This window comes from Physeter macrocephalus, chromosome 8 (genome assembly GCF_002837175.3).
Source record: "Physeter macrocephalus isolate SW-GA chromosome 8, ASM283717v5, whole genome shotgun sequence".
NCBI lineage: Eukaryota > Metazoa > Chordata > Mammalia > Artiodactyla > Physeteridae > Physeter > Physeter macrocephalus.
This window is the reverse complement of record NC_041221.1, coordinates 138,649,215-138,665,915: the sequence shown is the minus strand read 5'-3', so window position 1 is coordinate 138,665,915 and position 16,701 is coordinate 138,649,215. Positions and strand designations below refer to the sequence as shown.

At 38.4% G+C, this 16,701-nt stretch overlaps 1 protein-coding gene across 10 annotated transcripts in view; it reads left to right on the top strand.

Annotated features, from left to right (window-relative positions):
• Positions 1-16,701, top strand: part of NR3C1 (nuclear receptor subfamily 3 group C member 1) — a 137,588-nt gene that overhangs the window by 83,926 nt on the left and 36,961 nt on the right. For 9 of the 10 annotated variants that reach the window (XR_003681065.2, XR_003681064.2, XM_024124787.3 and 6 more), the window contains exon 3: positions 12,922-13,088. Coding sequence is in view for 8 of the 10 variants with exons in the window: in XM_024124787.3 (XP_023980555.1) it covers positions 12,922-13,088 (167 nt within the window). In the remaining 2 variants the exon portion in view is untranslated. The remainder of the gene's footprint in view (positions 1-12,921; positions 13,089-16,701) is intronic. The other variant, XM_024124788.3, reaches the window with a different exon arrangement.

Here is a 16,701-nt window from a genome sequence, read left to right as displayed (position 1 = left end):
GGCCCTCTCACTGTCGTGGCCTCTCCCGTTGCGGAGCATAGGCTCCGGACGCGCAGGCTCAGCGGCCGGGGCTCACGGGCCCAGCCACTCCGCGGCATGTGGGATCTTCCCGGACCGGGGCACGAACCCGTGTCCCCTGCATCGGCAGGCGGACTCTCAACCACTGTGCCACCAGGGAAGCCCTACTTTTGTATCTTTTTAATTATAGATAATTTCTACTTCATTGTGATAAGGATAGTCAGAAGAGGGAAAAACAGAAATTATTTTTGATGTTTACCTTTACCTCAAGACTATCTACTTGATGACTCACACACTCTTTTAAAAACTCTGTCAAGCTGAACGGATATTACCCTGCAGGTCCCTGCCAGATAACACAGTGATGAGGGTAAGGAGCCTGGATTTTGGAATCAGACAGTCCTGAATTCAAATCCAGATTGTGCTAATGTGACTTTGGCCAAACACATGGCTTAATTTCTGTATTCTCATTTGTAAAATGGACTAGTGGTAAGGATTATTTGAGATAATACACTTATTAAAGTACTTAGCCATGGATCTTGGTTTGTAGAACTAAAAGTCAACCAATTGGTGTCCAATATGATTATTACTGTGATGGGAGTGTTTTGTTCCACCTACCTGAAAACCTTCCCAGTCTTAAATTTTTCATCTAACTGCCTGCATTGCAGACGTCCCTAGAAGAGGAAGGAGGAAAGGAATAAGTAACTTTTACATCATTCCAGAGACTAATTTCTTATTCCTTTCTTCCTTCTTCTTCTAGGGACAAGTTCACCAATGTTCTCACTGTATATAAATACTTTAAATTATTCCTTTAAATTGTTTCAGTGGATATCTAAGAATCAGGGTGTGAAGTGAGAGCATCATCATCAAAACTTGAGGGAAATGTATATAAGTAAGGAAGTTCTCATACTAATTTAAGAATCTAATCTAATTTAAGAATCAAGTCTTGGCTTTTGACTGAAGGTGGGAGTATGTGGCTTTAGACCAAGTTCAGGTTGGTTTTGAGGGTTTTGTTCTTTCCTTTATACTAAAATAAATATGAATGTAGACACAGCTGTTCTGCATTTTGTTTGATTTTATAAACATCTTAGTAGAAATTGTGCTAATTGTACAGTATGAGATATACATTAGTTTGACTAAATTTTCAAATGATACACAGACTGTTGCACAATTTTAAGGCAATTGTTTTTACCTATTTGACCTGCTCTGGCAATCCTTATTGGGGCAAAAATCTTTTGCAGATCATGTTTGGAAGCAGGCACAGGGAATTTGCTTCCTTTTGCTGTATATCACTGAGACATCAAACCTCAGCCCTCAAAGTAGAAGGCAATTCATTCCTCAGTTTGAAGACCTAGATCTACCTCGTCTTCTCAGTTTTGCCACTTTATTGTAGTGAGGGAGGTGCAATACTGTTTGAGAATGCTGATTTTGGTGTCAGAAAGATAGGCATTTGAATCCTGACTTTGCTAGTTACTGTGTCACTGTAGGCAAGTCAGCTTCTCTAAATCTGCTTCCTCATCTGTAAAACACTGAAAGCAGTACCCACCTCGTATGTTTGTGGAGAGGATTAAAGGGGATAATGTATATAAAGAAAGAGCTTGCAGAGTAGCTCCTAGTAGTAGTGAGATGATAGATGTTTATGAGATTGTACCCATAATACAGTTAACATGTTAGCTGCCTCAAATTCTTTTGCAGAACATAAAAAGATGTAACATATAAATAAGCTAAATAAAATAACATATACTGGACACTGTAACAAGATGCTGGTGATATAAGAGGCCTAAGACATAGACCCTACCTAAAAGGAATTATTGATGGAAATATAAATCAAAAGGTATCATGTGTAAAGTGCTACATGGCAGTGTGTAAGGGAGTCTAGAGGTTGTCTTGGATCAGAAAGGCCACGGCAGACACTCCAGGCTGGAAGAAGAGATCTTAGGACAAGCTTCAAGGGAAATGAGGCACATAGTAGTCACTTCATAAATATTTGTACAGGGACTTCCCTGGTGGTCCAGTGGATGGGACTCTGCTCTCCCAGTGCAGGGGGCCTGGGTTTGATCTGTGGTCAGGGAACTAGATCCCTCATGCCGCAACTAAAAAAGATCCCGCACATGATGAGGATCCCATGTGCCACAACTAAGACCCGGCACAGCCAAATAAATAAATAAAATAAATATTAAATAAAAAATAAATATTTGTAGAATACAGGATCCCTAAGGTGATAAACTAAATGGTTCGTGTAGAGGAGTGGGAAGACATATAATTGGAGAAAGAAAGAGGAACCAGATTGTGGACCATGTTGGGCTTGTAGTGCTTATTACATGGAAGAGCCTCGGAGATTTTTAATTATGATGAGAAAAATGAGTTTTAGCATTGTAGGGGACATAATGGAAAGAGAAGCAGCCAGAGCCAGGAGGACTACTTAGTATAAACCACTGCAGTGGTTAAGGCAAGAGGTGAGGGAAGACATGCATTAAGATGGAGGCAGAGTGGACAGAAAGGGAAGGTACATCATAGGGAATAATAAATAGGATGTGGAAAAGGGTTGGAATTGGCAACTAAGTACTAAGGGTTACTAAGTATAGTGAGAGGAAGTCAAGTCTCTCTGAGAACGGAGTAAAATATTTAGAAATATGTGGTGGTTGTAGTTGAGGTGGAAATGCACAGCGTTTTTTTCTTGTCAAGCATTTCACAGCAGTTATATTACAAATTACAGTAAATGATCAAAATTCCAGAATCCAAAAATTAAATAATTTACTTCAAACTAATGTAAAATGAAATAAAATACAAACCATCAACTTAACACTATTCTAAATTAAAGTACAAACCCAAAATAGACCACAGTTGGTGAAATCTACAAAGTAGACACACATGACTAAAACCAAAGAGGACTCCCAAAGTCCAAATAAATGTACAAAATACAAAAGATGAAGGTACAAGCCCCAATTAAAGCTTATAATGGAATTACAAATAATTATAATAACAACGGCATTCAGCTATGGAACTTGACTCCTAAGTTACCTACTGAATAGCACTGTAGGAAGACAAGGTATTACCACCCCACTCCCTAAAAATAAAACCCAAGTAAAACTACAAATACATTGGTATATGAGAAAAAACAAGTCATGAAAGGACATTTAAAAAAATTAATCACAAGTGAGATTAAAGCTCAAAAATACAACTCCACAGCCATCAACCCTAGATATATAAATATATATATTAGAAGAAAGCAGTAAGTGTAACATTGTCTCAAACCTGTTCTTGCCTTATTTGAAGATGTCACATTCATAATTCTGCATGTACTAAATCATAGTTATTCTTGTGTGCTCTTAAGAAGCAAAAAAGCATCAGATAGAACAAAATCAGGTCTTCATTCTAGAAATAACCATGTAATGAAAAAAGTTTTTTCCTCACTGTGCTTGCTACTTACTCTTGGTCTTAGTGTTCTGTTACTAGAACATCATTACTCCTCCTTTCATTGAAACTCATGTCCCTCAGTGCAGGCCTGAGCAAATGGAACTGAAAACATGAAACAAGATTTCATCTCTTAGGAACTAAGTTACCCAGCACAATCACTAGACTGAGGACTGATCCTTCCAGAGAGAAAGAAAAACAGAGGAAAACATGTTAGATTAGACTTTAAGAAAGGAGCATATAGATAGGGTGACCATATTCTCTCTTCATATAAATAAAAATACAGGTCCAAAGAAGTCTTTCACAGACCCAAGTATATTCTTGCCTACTTACTACCCCTACCTTGGGAAATAGTGACAGCTTCTTTGGAGCTTATTGATTCAACACCTTCATTTTACAGACAGGGAAACTAAGTGCAGAGATGTTAAATGTCAGGCCATTGGTGTCTCAGAGATCTAAAAAAAGACATCTCCTCCAACAGTCATCCTTTACTGAAAATGTTCCTGGACACTACAGTACAGGTTTACAGTACAGGTTTTGTTGCTCTAACCTCCTCCCTAAGATGAATGAGTATAAATGATGCATAGTTTGAGGAAACCGTCTTAGTAGGCACCTCAAGTTAAAACCAATAGAAACCTCTCTCAACAAATGCAAAGCAAAGAGATTAATCAGTCTTTTTTTTTCTTGGCTTGCTAAATAAGATAAAATGCACTCTGCTAAAACCATTTAACAGAAATATTGTGAAAGCCTTCCCCCAGAGTATTTTCCTATTTGATTTGAAAACTATTCCATAGCTTATTATCAAACAAATCAGTAATACTTTAGCTAATTCAGGGATAAATGGGCAGTCAGAAAATATAATCACCTGGTGTGTGCAGCTGAGTATTTACATTTTTCCTCATGAACAAAGATAAGAAAAGTGCAGGTGACTTTAATGTGTGAAAATCACCTCTTAGTGCTAGTGCTAGAGGGAAAAATAAAAGTAAATTACTAACTCAAGCTAATCTCTAAACTTGTATAGTCCCTGGCCTCAGCTCTGTTTTGAATCTCTTTTTGGACTTGTCTTGAATCAAAGAATATTTACAGCTACCTCAGTAGGGCAGTTGCTCCATTTTAAAAGATAGTTTAGAAGGTTTTACAATAAGTTTCTGGTCCTTGTTGAATTTTCTTTTTTTTTTTTTCCCACTTTATGTTGCTTAAAGATTTATAGCAAGGATTTCTTAACCTCAGTACTATTGACATTGAAGCTGGATAATTATTTGTTGTGGAAGACTGTCTGCTGTGCATTGTGGGAGGTTTAGCAGCACCCTAGCCTCTTCTCACTAGATACCAGGAGCATTTCCCGAGTTGTGACAACCAAAAACGTCTCCAGAGGTAGCCAGATGTCCCCTGGGGAGTAAAACTGCTCCCAATTGAGAACCACTGCTTTTTGGTATTAGGACAAAAACTGGTAAGCCAGTGAGAATGTACCTATTCCATTTGTAGTTGGTAAAAATTAATCGAGTTGTAGCAGCTTTATTTCCAGGAGTTTTTCCCATGTTAATTAATATTTGCTCTCTGAGATAATATCAGTTTTGCTTTTTTCCAAAATGAATTTCTTGCACTTCATTGAAAATTTGTTGATTAAATTCACTTAAATTGAAGGCTAAGCCAACCACACCATTTGGGTTTTTTTTGGTTTTTTTTTTTTTTTTTCTTGCGGTACGCAGGCCTCTCACCGCTGTGGCCTCTCCCGTTGCGGAGCACAGGCTCCGGACGCGCGGGCTCAGCGGCCATGGCTCACGGGCCCAGCCGCTCCGCAGCATGTGGGATCCTCCCGGACCGGGACACAAACCCATGTCCCTTGCATCGGCAGGCGGACTCTCAACCACTGCGCCACCAGGGAAGCCCACCATTTGGGTTTATAGTAGTTTATCATCTCTCTTCCCTCCTCTGTGGGGGAAAGCCTCTCACTTAGTAAGCAATACTGTATCATTTTGCCAAGTACATTACAGTCCCCATTTAGAAATAAGGCAATTGAGATTTAGAGACATTAAAAGGTCACAAAGCTACTACACTGCAGTTAGGTTATGAATTCTAGCATGTCTGACTTAAAGTTCTCACTGTCCTCTGTAACAGCAGTTCTCAACATGTGATCTGAGGACCCCTGGGAGTCCCCATTCCTTTCAAAACTATTTTCATGATAATACATAGTCTTTATTTGCATTTTTCACTCTGTTGACATTTGCACTGATGGTACCAAAACCAATGATGAGTAAAACTGCTGGTGTCTTAGGGTAGAGTAGTCATTGTATTTAACCGCAGTATACTCACAGTTAAAGAAGAAAGCAAGCCAGTTCCACTTAAAGATACCTTTGAGGAAGCAATATACTAATTCACTTAAATCTCCACCCTTTAATATATGTGTCTTCTTAATATCCATTTTGTGTAAAGCACTTATGCTGCATATAGTATTTGATGGTTGTCTCAAACAGTCTTACATGTGCTTTTCTTTAAGTTGTGAGTTGAACAAACTACTTTTTTCATGGTATAGAATGGATAAACTACGGGTTTTCAGCCTTGGGAATTCGGCAAATGTTTTCTCAAAAATGACTGAAGTGAGCTTATCACTTCAAGGAAGACAACTGACAGTACTTGTTGCCAATCAATAAAAATTAGAGTTTTCCAAACAAAATTCAGAATTTTGGAAACCTTGTATCTGCCACTGTGAGCTTGACAAATACAACTCTTATATTGTATAATGAACTGTGTCAACATTTGGAAGATCTGCATAAATTAGTGAACCAGTATTTTCCAAATGACTAATGCATGATAGTTCAAAATCATGCACGGGTAAAAGATCCATTCAAAGTTCAAGACAGACCGGTGGATTTTAATGTAACATAGATACAAAAAAGTGCACTGATATGGTTTTAGATTCCTCATTGCAACACTAACCTTTACAAAACTAAATTGTCTATTTTTGGTGCAGAATCAAGAAAGAATATCTACAATTACCTGAACTTAAATTTCTGGAGGACCATTAACCTTTCCGTGGCTCACAGAGAAGGTTCTTCAAAGCACTTCTCATTCCTTGGGATCCTCCAGAAAGGAAGGAGAAGTTGGGGGGAGGGAGAAAAAAGAAGTTAATGCCTGAGAGTTAAGGAGAAACATAGTGTTTGATGATCACCAAGTGTGTGCCAGTACTTTATGTAACTCAAATATATAATCTACACAGAAAGTCCTAAAATGGTACTAATAAGGAAAAAGAGTCAAGGGTTTATCAGCTAGCCACTGTCACACAGTTGTTAAAGCACTGGAGCTAGGATGTAAATCAAGATTTGTCTATATATATAGCTGAATCACTTCCTAGTAGTACTACCATGACACTGAAGCAGCCAAAAATATTCTGCTACTCCTACCTAGATCAAAGTTGCTAGGTCCACTATCATTTCAGTAACACATTTTCATGTATGATATGACTTCCATATCTGATATAACCTCTGTATCCTCACAGTGCCTGGCATTCAGATGCCAGGAATCATGTGCTGAAAGAGTGTAATTTACCTGCACATTTTACATGTTTCTCAAGGTGTGTAACTTCCATCCATCCGTGATCCTCCTTTCATCAACTACCTTTCTTGCAAGACAATTAAATAGAAAAACCTGCTTTATACGTGTCTTTTCTCTCTCTAATGTAAACTCAGTAGCCTCAGGAATAACTTGATGTCCAGCACACTTTCCATTTTGAGTGGGAGACAGCATTCAAGTATTCACCTGAAACAACACATTTTGTTATTTCCACTCTTCATTTAAAAGAAAGCACTCTGGGTCTTCCCTGGTGGCGCAGTGGTTGGGAGTCCGCCTGCCGATGCAGGGGACATGGGTTCGTGCCCCGGTCCAGGAGGATCCCACATGCCGCGGAGCGGCTGGGCCTGCGCGTCCGGAGCCTGTGCTCCGCAACGGGAGAGGCCACAGCAGTGAGAGGCCCGCGTACCGCAAAAAAATAAATAAATAATAATAAAAGAAAGCACTCTGGATACAGTCAGTTCATAATAGAACTTCTTAGCATCTTCAGAATGTTTGACACAGCTGTAAACATACACTGAGCAAAAGACCAGGACATTTCAGCTTTTCTGTTCAAAAGGGGGTGTAATACGCAGTCTTATTGTGGTGTGCTTTTTTTTCTTGTTGTCATGTATCCGTATTAAAAGATGATGATTCCATATGGTCTTCCTTTGAGTTCTAACCATTTTGTTGAACCCCCGCCCTTTTAGCAGTATTGTAGGGTCACATTTGCAATTGAATAACATTCTGTGTTCATTCATTTCTCCCAATGGTGTTCACTATAGGCCATCATAGTGCTCATATTTGTGTGACAAAAACTGAGTTTTTTCCATTGATGTCAGTGGTACACTTAGCAGCTTTCCACGTATTTAGTTTTTATCTGATGTAGCCTAGAATGACTGCCAGAAGGGATGCCGAAGGCCTGACTTAAGTTCCAGATTCTTAGTTGCAGTTTGATCAGTCCATTTGTTCATGTAGTTTTGTTTTTTTTGTTTTTTATGTCTGCGTTGGGTCTTTATTGCTGTGCGCGGGCTTTCTCTAGTTCCGGCGAGCAGGGGCTACTCTTCCTTGCAGTGCACAGGCTTCTCATTGCGGTGGCTTCTCTTGTTGCAGAGCACAGGCTCTAGGTGCATGGGCTTCAGTAGTTATGGCTCACGGGCTCTAGAGTGCAGGCTCAGCAGTTGTGACACGTGGGCTTAGTTGCTCCGCGGCTTGTGAGATCGTCTCGGACCAGGGCTCAAACCTGTGTCCCCTGCATTGGCAGGAGGACTCAACCACTGTGCCACCAGGGAAGCCCTGTTCATTTAGTTTTAACTTTCTCTTTTGTTTGCCATCTCTAGCTCACAGTTGAGTGGCCTGAACGTGTTTTGCATGTGCTCTAATTATAACTGAGAATTTGGGAATACTGTCCTAGATTTTAGACTTAATACTACTTACATAATAACTTATATCAGGCTTTCTCATAAAATCTCGTTTTCCTGAAAGAGAAAAGAATGAACATTTATCAGGTGCCTGCTAGAGGGAGGAACTATGTGCTAGACTTTCTGTGTGTTCTCTTGTTTTCACAACACACACACAGGTGATGTCCTTTCAGTTTACTTGTGAGGAAACAGAGGTTCAAAGTAGTAGATACCTATCCGAGGTCACATAAGCTTTGAAATGGTAGAACTGGGATCTGAAACTGTCAATTTGACCACAAACAGTCTCCCTGATCAACCTCCGACAACTACGTGACCTCATCTAGAGGTGATGGCATCCTTTTCACAGGGTTGTTCAGAGGACAGATGAGATTCTATTCATGAAAGTGTTTTAAAACTATAAAATACTACCAAAGTACTGTTTAAACATTTTTAATATGTATTTCTGTGTGTGTGTGTGTGTGTGTATATATATATATATATATATATATATATATATATATATATAAAATTAGTTGAGGAAACACCGTAGAGTTAACCTTTCAAATCAATAAATATTGCACTTATTTTCCATAAACTAAATATACAAACAACTGGTAGGTCCCTAAAAATAGATGTCAGATGACAGAGATTGGCTGAGCAGGAATAGGAACATCCTCAGAACAGAAGCCAAGGAATTTTTTGCTTCCCTAACACATTGCTCTGTTCACTCACTCCAAGACCTTCCTACTTCTCTGTAAAACTCTGGCCCAGAGAGGCTCTGCTACATTAGTCACAAGTTTCCATTAATCAAGGATGGTTCGTGCCAGACCTACAGCAGAGTCATTTCAGGTTATTCTCTTCCATTGTAGGCTTTCAATATGCACTCAGTACACTCTCCCATATCTAGCAGGGGATCAATGCTTTGTGATATGGAAGCATCCAGAAATTCTCCTTGACAGTGTTCAGAGAGCAATATGAAACCCTGGGGCCTATTCCCAGAACTGGAGTGGCGGGAATGCTGTCATTCGCTAAGCCTCTAGATAAACATAGGGTTGGCTAGCTTCGTTTGAGGACAGAATTCAGGGGGAGCTTTGGAGTTTATCGACCTAATTATTTAAAGTGACATTTACAAAACAAATTGTCATTCTACAATTAACTTTTAACTTTTTAAATATTTATTTATTTAAAATTTTTGGCTGTGTTGGGTCTTCGTTGCTGCGCGGGGGCTACTCTTCGTTGCGGTGCACGGGCTTCTCATTGCGGTGGCTTCTCTTGTTGCAGAGCATGGGCTCTAGGCACACGGGCTTCAGTAGTTGTGGCTCACGGGCTCTAGAGCACAGGCTCAGTAGTTGTGGTGCACGGGCTTAGTTGCTCCACGGCATGTGGGATCTTCCTGGACCAGGGCTCAAACCCATGTCCCCTGCATTGGCAGGCAGATGCTTAACCACTATGCCACCAGGGAAGTCCAACTTTTAACTTTTATTCCAAAAACAGAATAACAAAAAGATGTTACTTAATAAATATAATTTCTAACCATGTGAATAACCCAATTTCTTAAGTCAGTTTGCTCTGTGATTTAGTGTAAGCATATTTGTAATTGAGATTTAATAATAATTTATTATTTATGAATAATTTATTCCTAAATGCCATCTCTTTTAGAGAATAGGCAGATAAAGAAAATCTCAGAGATTTCTTATATAGGTGATGAACAATACACTTTAATGTGTAAAGTTCCAAAATCAACAGATTGCTACCATCCATATTTTTGAAGAACATATAACGAGAGAAGGAGTTAGCAGTCTCTAGGAACTATTTTCAGGGACTCTTTTTAGTTACACAAGGTTAGAAAGGTTAGGAACTCTTTTGGGTTATACAATACAGTTTTGGTTCTAAAGTTAGCGTGTAAGATGAACATTCCTTAGAAATATACAACATTGGAAACCACTGTATCATCTATAATGAAGGTTTTATAGTTAATTTTTCCTCTGGCATTAAAGGGATCACTGTTTCGTTGGTTTATAAAAGTATATCTTTATAAGCAAATGTGGCAAAATGTTGAGAATTGGTGAGTATAAGTAAAGGCTATATATCCATTGCACAATACTTTCAACTTTTAAGTGTTTGAAAATTCTCAAAACAACAAATTAGAAAAAGAATATTTATCTTTTGTGGTGAGAAATCTACAAAATGAAAACAAGACCTAGCAGGAGAAGCAGATTCCCATTTTCCATCTTTTTCTCCAGGGCATATGTACACAGAGTGGGGAGGGCAGCATAGTCCTTACTGTTGAAAGCCCAGTGCTGGAAAAAAGTCTTACTTGCTGCAAGCCAGACTAGAAAGTTATAGGAGGTAATGTTTCTGCATCATTCTTTTCTAAGTCATAAAAAACTGTCATTTCAGCTAGGATGACATTGGGAATGAGAGATGCTGGACCAAACTTTAATACAGTCATACCTCAGAGATACTGCTGGTTTGGTTCCAGACCATAGCAAGAAAGAAAATGGTGCAATAAAGCAAGTCACTTTCCAGTGCATATAAAAGTTATGTTTACACTATACTATAGTCTATTAAGTGTGCAGTGTGTCTGAAAAACAATGTACCTACCTTAATTTTAAAATACTTTGTTGGGCATATACCCAGAGAAAACCATAATTCAGAAAGACACATGCACCCCCATGCAGCACCATTTACAATAGCCAGGTCACGGAAGCAACCTAAATGCCCATCGACAGACGAATGGATAAAGAAGATGTGGTACATATATACAATGGAATATTACTCAGCCACAAAAAGGAACGAAATTGGGGCATTTGTAGAGATGTGGATGGATCTAGAGACCGTCATACGAAGTGGCAAGAAAGAAAATGGTGCAATAAAGCAAGTCACTTTCCAGTGCATATAAAAGTTATGTTTACACTATACTATAGTCTGTTAAGTGTGCAGTGTGTCTGAAAAACAATGTACCTACCTTAATTTTAAAATACTTTGTTGGGCATATACCCAGAGAAAACCATAATTCAGAAAGACACATGCACCCCCATGCAGCACCATTTACAATAGCCAGGTCACGGAAGCAACCTAAATGCCCATCGACAGACGAATGGATAAAGAAGATGTGGTACATATATACAATGGAATATTACTCAGCCACAAAAAGGAACGAAATTGGGGCATTTGTAGAGATGTGGATGGATCTAGAGACCGTCATACGAAGTGAAGTAAGTCAGAAAGAGAAAAATATCATATATTAATGCATATATGTGGAACCTAGAAAAATGGTACAGATGAACTGGTTTGCAGGGCTGAAATACACAGATGTAGAGAACAAACCTATGGGCACCAAGGGGGGAAAGTGGTGGTTGGGGTGGTGTGATGAACTGGGAGATTGGGATTGACATGTATACACTTATATAGATAAAATAGATAGCTAATAAGAACGTGCTATGGGCTTCCCTGGTGGCGCAGTGGTTGCGTGTCCGCCTGCCGGTGCAGGGGAACCGGGTTCGCGCCCCTGTCTGGGAGGATCCCACGTGCCGCGGAGCGGCTGGGCCCGTGGGCCATGGCCGCTGGGCCTGCGCGTCCGGAGCCTGTGCTCCACGACGGGAGAGACCATGGCAGAGGGAGGCCCGCATACCACACGAAAAAAAAAAAAAAAAAAAAGAACGTGCTGTATAAAAAATAAAATAAAATTCAAAAATTGAAAAAATAATATACTTTGCTGGTAAAAAATACTAACCATCTGACAATTCTGCAGCATCTGTTAAGTGCAATAAAGTGAAGCACAATAGAACAAATTATGTGTGTATTGTAAGAAATTTTAACTCAAGTAGAGGAATGGTAGAATTGTAATGAGACTTGAATGAAATTAGAAAGATCCCTGTACAATATCTTAAAATTAGAGAAAAAAAATGATGTCCTAAGCAATTAAAGAATTGTCCTATGCCTGTACAATATCTTAAAATTAGAGGAAAAAAAATGATTTCCTAAGGAATCTTTGGCGGTTGATGGATATATATCTCTTGATCATGGTGGTAGTTACACAATTATCCATTTAACAAAACTCATCAATTGTACACTTATAAATGGTTAATGTTATTGTATGTAAATGATACTTTAGTAAAGGTGATTATAAACAACTCCCAAGCAACTAAAAATTATAATATCTAAGTCCATTCTTTTTAAGGGATACTTTCCTTTTTTTTTTTTTTTTTTTTTGCCATGCCACATGGCTTATGGGATTTCAGTTCCCCGACCAAGGATTGAACCTGGACTACGGCAGTGAAAGTACCAAATCCTAACCACCAGACCGCCAGGGAACTCCCAGGGAATACTTTAAAAGAAATTACCTCACTCTTAATTTTGTATAGAAGAATAAAACATGATTTGACTATATCTAGGTAGGATATTTTAATGCTTGCTAGTACTTGAAGCCAGAGTTCAGTGTGAACATGCTCACTGTGGAGTGAGAAGGTAAGAGAACTGTATTTTGATACTTCTGTGACAGTCATGACAGTTAAATTGTCACACTGCTTTCTTCCTTTTTTAGCCCTGGAATGAGACCAGATGTAAGCTCTCCTCCATCCAGCTCCTCAGCAGCAACGGGACCACCTCCCAAACTCTGCCTAGTGTGCTCTGATGAAGCTTCGGGATGTCATTATGGGGTCTTAACTTGTGGAAGCTGTAAAGTATTCTTCAAAAGAGCAGTGGAAGGTAGTGTGTGTTTTGAAGAGTTTTATTATTTCTCTGTTTGGTTCCTATTTCTCAGAGTGGATTCTGAAATTTCTATTATATGCAAAGCCCATTAAGGCTAGAAGTCAGTAAAAGCAGGGAGAGGAGGGTAGCTCCTAAGTGCTCTAGTGGGGAAGAGATACTTTAAAAAACAAACTAGAATAAAATAGAAAACTATAAACTGAAGGGAGGGAGTATGGTCAGAGAACAGAAGACAACTAAGAAAGTGCTATCATGTGAAATGATAGTGTTAGCTTTCAGCAGTAACTAGTGCTCATTGTGTTAGTATTATGGGCTTTAATTCCCATGAATTAGCTGGTTCTAAAGGCACCAACTATTCCAGTCTGGCAAAAATGAGTGATAATGAGAACTGTGAGGGGGAAAAGTGTTTTGTTTTGTTTTCCAATAAGCCAGGGCTGTGCTCTGTGATATAAATGTGGTCTAAGACCTGATCCCTGCTCTCTGGGAGGTCACAGTGTACTTGGAAGTGAAAGATGAGTTAACAGCTACAAGGTACAGAGATTATAAATACAGAGGAGCAAGTGACAAACTGCCTGAGGTCAGGAAAGAAGGTGTTTTAGAGAAGGTGATTTCACTTGACAAATATTATATTCGTCATATAAATTTTACCCTTGTTACAGATTCAGCCTGCACATCAGCTCCTTAAAGAAGGAAAAATTCATTCCATAAACAAATTATTGGAAGTCACACTAAAATTTTCTAATATCACCAGTGAATCCTCTTAGAAAAAACTGTTTTGTAATTTAGTTATTTGTAAAGCATTTGGAAGGCAGTGTGGCCTGAATGGATTACCTAAAGCTCTGATTAGATAATTATATTTTTAAAAAATTAACGTATTCATTCACAGTACGAGAAAGATTATTATTATTATCTGGCTTCAGTTGAGTTGACATGTCCTTAAGAGTTGGATGAGTCATTTTCTTTTGTTTGGATTGCTTTTAATATATTAACAAACTATAAAATTACTTGTGTTATCCCGCAGAGAGCACAGGGATGCAGGCTTTAACCAGTTTGGTATCATCCAACTACTGAGTAGAGTCATTAAGTAAAGCCCACCCCTAAGTAATGCAATGTCTCTAACAAAGTAGATGTTATTTACCACACACGGAAGCTTCTTCTTGTCCTTACTTTATTCAGCACTTTCTTCATTGATTAGTTCTTTCCATGGTATATATAAATGCAGTGATAACAGTATTACAGTATTCCTGTATGTCAAAGTAATGTTGACAAATTTTAATTCTGAAAGTGAAATTCAGAATGAGACAATGGAGCCTTAAGAGAAATACAGGAATTTAAAAAAATTTTTTTGTATTTGTCCTCATTTTAACTAAAATCATTCCTTAAAACAGGGCTACAGATTCTAATTCCAATGCCTACAGGGACTGACTGTGGGTCACTCTGGCCAAATATAATACAATTGTGCAAAGAAGGGCAGTTATTTATGTTAGAGAGTGCAAGCATGCCCTACCTAAAAGCATCCAAATGCAATTTTAAAAAAGTAAAAAAAAAGCTAAACGTACTACAAATAAGACATCACTGCAGGCCATATGCCCTCTGGGCTTAATCTCTGCTTTAGAATTAAATTCTTATACTTGTTGTAAGGTAAAATTTCATTGAATATTAGCTATACTATTTCAAAATGTATATCATATAAGTATTTCAGTTAAATATGATAGCTAGATTACATGATTAATAAGAAAAGGTTAAAATGTGAACTGTGTTAAGTAAATCCTTTATTTGGACTTAAATTTTCTCCAGGGTCACTTCCAGCTCTAAAATTCTGTAATCATTTGCTAACCTAACTCATGGCAGTTCTACTTTTCCTTTCTAGACATGATGGAAATCTGTTTTTAAGTCCAGATACATGTTTTGGAGCACTTTCTTGAACAGTTTCAAAGATGAAGCTTGTATGATTTTCATTACACTACATTCATTCCATTTTTAACACCTGCTAGAAATTATAGGTTGTCTACCAAACTGGCAAAGTATTGTAAATACCCAAACATTTAAATATTTTTAGGAAATTTGCAAAAGTTTTACTTATTTATTATCCATACAACCCAGATCGAGGATTGATATTTTGAATTGTTTTATTCATTATTCTGGTAGTTGCTTTTTTGCATACAGAGAAGAATTTGGGTAGCTCCATTTCTTTAGATGTATACTAGCTGAATGATCTTTTTTTTCGCTGAGTCCCTTTTTCTTATGTTCCCTTTGCACAAATTGCGTATAATCTTTGTTGGTGGGTCATAATGGAGATGGATATCAGCTACCCTTAATTTACGATGTACCAAGCACTATGTTTTATATGTCATACCACTTAATTAACAGCTCTGTGAGATCTTAGATGTTATCATGATCCATATTTGATAGACTAGGAAACTGAAGCTCACACAGTTTGACAGAGCTGGGATTCAAACATAGCTGTCTCCAAACAGGCTCTTAATCTCAATGCTATACTGACTTCCTGAAAGAATAAAAATCACATCTCCTGGCAGTTTATAATCTAGTTAAATAGTGAGATGAAAGCAATAACAAGGGAATTATTTACTAGCTAGTGTTTATTGAGTGCTTACCATGTGCTAGGCACTATTTTAAGAACCTTCTACACAACTGCCTTTAAACCTTGCAGAAGCACAGCAAGGTAGGTGCTAATTTTCCAACTTTACAGATGGAGAAACGGGGTTCAGAAAGGTTAATAAACATTACTGAGATCACACAGCTAGGCAGTAGAGCTGCAAATCAGACCAAGGGCTTCCTGGCCCTTTGCCAAGTGCACTTTGCACTATACCACACTGTTTTTGAGAGTAGTAAAGAAAGACGCTCAAGCTGACAGTCACAGTTCACGTTTGAAACTTGGATACTTCCAATAGGGTATACAAACTACAGAAAACCCTAGGACATGCCCTTTGCTGTGTTGCCCATTTCCTATACCACTTTCATTATCTTGATCATGTCTAAGCATCACTGTTCTATTTACTACCTAATATTTTTCTTGGATCACTTTTTTTAACATCTTTATTAGAGTATAACTGTTTTACAATGGTGTGTTAGTTTCTGCTTTACAACCAAGTGAATCAGTTATACATATGTTCCCATACCTCTTCCCTCTTGCGTCTGCCTCCCTTCCACCCTCCCTATCCCACCCCTCTAGGTGGTCACAAAGCACCGAGCTGATCTCCCTGTGCTATGCAGCTGCTTCCCACTAGCTATCTATTTTACATCTGGTAGTGTATATATGTCCATGCCACTCTCTCACTTCGTCACAGCTTACCCTTCCCCCTCCCCATATCCTCAGGTCCATACTCTAGTAGGTCTGTGTTTTATTCCCATCCTACCCCTAGTCTCTTCATGACATTTTTTTTTCTTAGATTCCATATATATGTGTTAGCATACGGTATTTGTTTTTCTCCTTCTGACTTACTTCACTCTGTATGACAGACTCCAGATCTATCCACCTCAGTACAAATAACTCAGTTTTCTGACTTACCTCACTTAGTATGACAATCTCTAGTTGCATCCATGTTGCTGCAAATGGCATTATTTTGTTCTTTTTTATGGTTGAGTAGTATTCCAT